The sequence below is a fragment of the Musca autumnalis genome, unplaced genomic scaffold (assembly GCF_047663935.1).
Source record: "Musca autumnalis isolate F117 unplaced genomic scaffold, ASM4766393v1 scaffold_211, whole genome shotgun sequence".
NCBI lineage: Eukaryota > Metazoa > Arthropoda > Insecta > Diptera > Muscidae > Musca > Musca autumnalis.
The window spans coordinates 74,074-75,982 of NW_027411769.1; the positions used below are offsets into that span (position 1 = coordinate 74,074).

The 1,909-nt window shown below is 41.1% G+C and overlaps 1 protein-coding gene across 1 annotated transcript; it reads right to left on the minus strand.

Moving 5' to 3' along the window:
• Positions 1 to 501: 501 nt before the first annotated feature.
• Positions 502 to 1,641, minus strand: LOC141396305 (uncharacterized). The gene has a single exon (XM_073971683.1). The coding sequence runs from the start codon at positions 1,639 to 1,641 to the stop codon at positions 502 to 504; it is 1,140 nt and encodes a 379-aa protein (XP_073827784.1).
• Between the last annotated feature and the right edge of the window lie 268 nt (positions 1,642 to 1,909).

Consider the following 1,909-nt stretch of genomic DNA (forward strand, 5'->3'; position numbering starts at 1 on the left):
TTACTTCGTTTTTCAGAGAAGTTATAACAGCAACAATGTCAGATGTAGCACTTAAACAGTCATTGCAATTAAATACTAAATTGGTATTTTTAATAAAAAGTTCACCAATGCTAACATCGATTTCAGCACAAAATAAATGATATTTTGACCTGCAAACATGACAGGCTATAAATTTTACGTTTGCCGGTTTAAAACATTTAGCGCAGAGAGAATTACTAGGGAGCTCCATTGTAACACGTCTAAACGATTTAACAACAGTCAGTGCACTGACAGGTAGGGATGCCAGTTGGGCAATTTATGATGCAAGTGGGGACAATTGCAAATGAATGGGCAAATATAAAATGATTATTTAAGTTAATGATAATAAATTGAACTGAATAATAAGAAAAAGAATAATAATTGAAATAAAATAATATCGTAATATAATGACTTTTGCTCCAACATTCCCCCGCACAAAGAACAACTGTTCTTGACCAAGGGGTACGACATATGATGAGGTTTTTATTCGGTTTCCGAGCTGTGCCTCTGCTCACAGCAACTTTCTTCTTCATCTTGTGGGGAATTAAATTCTTCTTGAAGAGGCAGAAGGGCGACCTTTGAGACCGGGCGTTTGTAGAGTTTGCCATTAGACTTCAGGGACACTACTCTTACTCTTCCATCAGCACCAGGATGAACTTCTGTTATTCGGGCAAGTGGCCATTGACCTGGAGGAAGTCTTTCATCGAAGATAAGGACCAAATCTCCAACTTCTATATTCTTCTGGGGCTTCAGCCATTTGGGACGAGATTGCAGTCGGTTCACATATTCGGATGACCATCGTTTCCAGAACTGCTGTTTGAGAAGTTGTACCACTTTCCACCGGGAAAGTCTATCAATGGAGCAATCCAATAGATTTTCGTCTGGGACAGAAAGAATTGGTTCTCCAACGAGAAAATGGGATGGAGTTAGAGCTTCGCAGTCTGAAGGATCAGAGGACATGGGACACAGTGGCCTTGAGTTTAGACAACCTTCAATTTGAGCCAATAGAGTTGCCAGTTCTTCATATGTTAAAATGCGATTACCCATGATTCTTTTTAAATGATGCTTCGTAGATTTGACGCCAGCTTCCCAAAGTCCTCCAAAGTTTGGGGAAGCCGGTGGTATAAAATGCCAGGTTGTGCCATTGTCAGCTAACAGGGTTGCCAAGTCTTCAGGGAGAGATTCGGTGCTTCGTCTTTGGAGAATTTTAAGCTCTTTGTTTGAGCCAATGAAATTTGTGCCACAACCAGAGTACAGATTTGAGCACAAACCACGGCGTGAGGTAAATCTTCTGAAGGCGGCAATAAAAGCATCCGTTGACAGGCTAGTTACAGCTTCAAGATGAAGTGCTTTGGTGACCATGCAGATGAAGAGGCATATGTAACCTTTGGTTGTGACGGAGTTTTTAGCGGTCGATTGCTTGATGGTTATAGGGCCTGCGTAGTCAACACCACTGTGTTTGAAAGGCCGTGTAGGTTGAAGCCTAACGGACGGAAGATTGCCCATAATTTGTTGCAGGGATGTGGCTTTGTACTTGAAGCATGTTAGACATTGTCGTTGAACCTTTTTAGCCAGATTGCGAGCAGAAAGAATCCAGAACCTTCTTGTAACATAAGCCTGCATTTGGATTAGACCACCATGTAGTGTCTTCTCATGAGCATCTTTAAAGACTAGAAGAGCTAAAGGACTATGCTTCGACAAAAGCATAGGATGTTTAAAATCGTAATTAAACTTTGCTTTATGAAGTCTGCCACCAACACGCAATACGCTATCATCATCCAGAAAGGGACAAAGTTGTGCAATTCGGCTGCTGGAATGAATACTTATTCCTTTCTTGAGTTGTTTTATCTCCTCAGGGAAATCGACTTCTTGGGACATCAGAACAATCCTT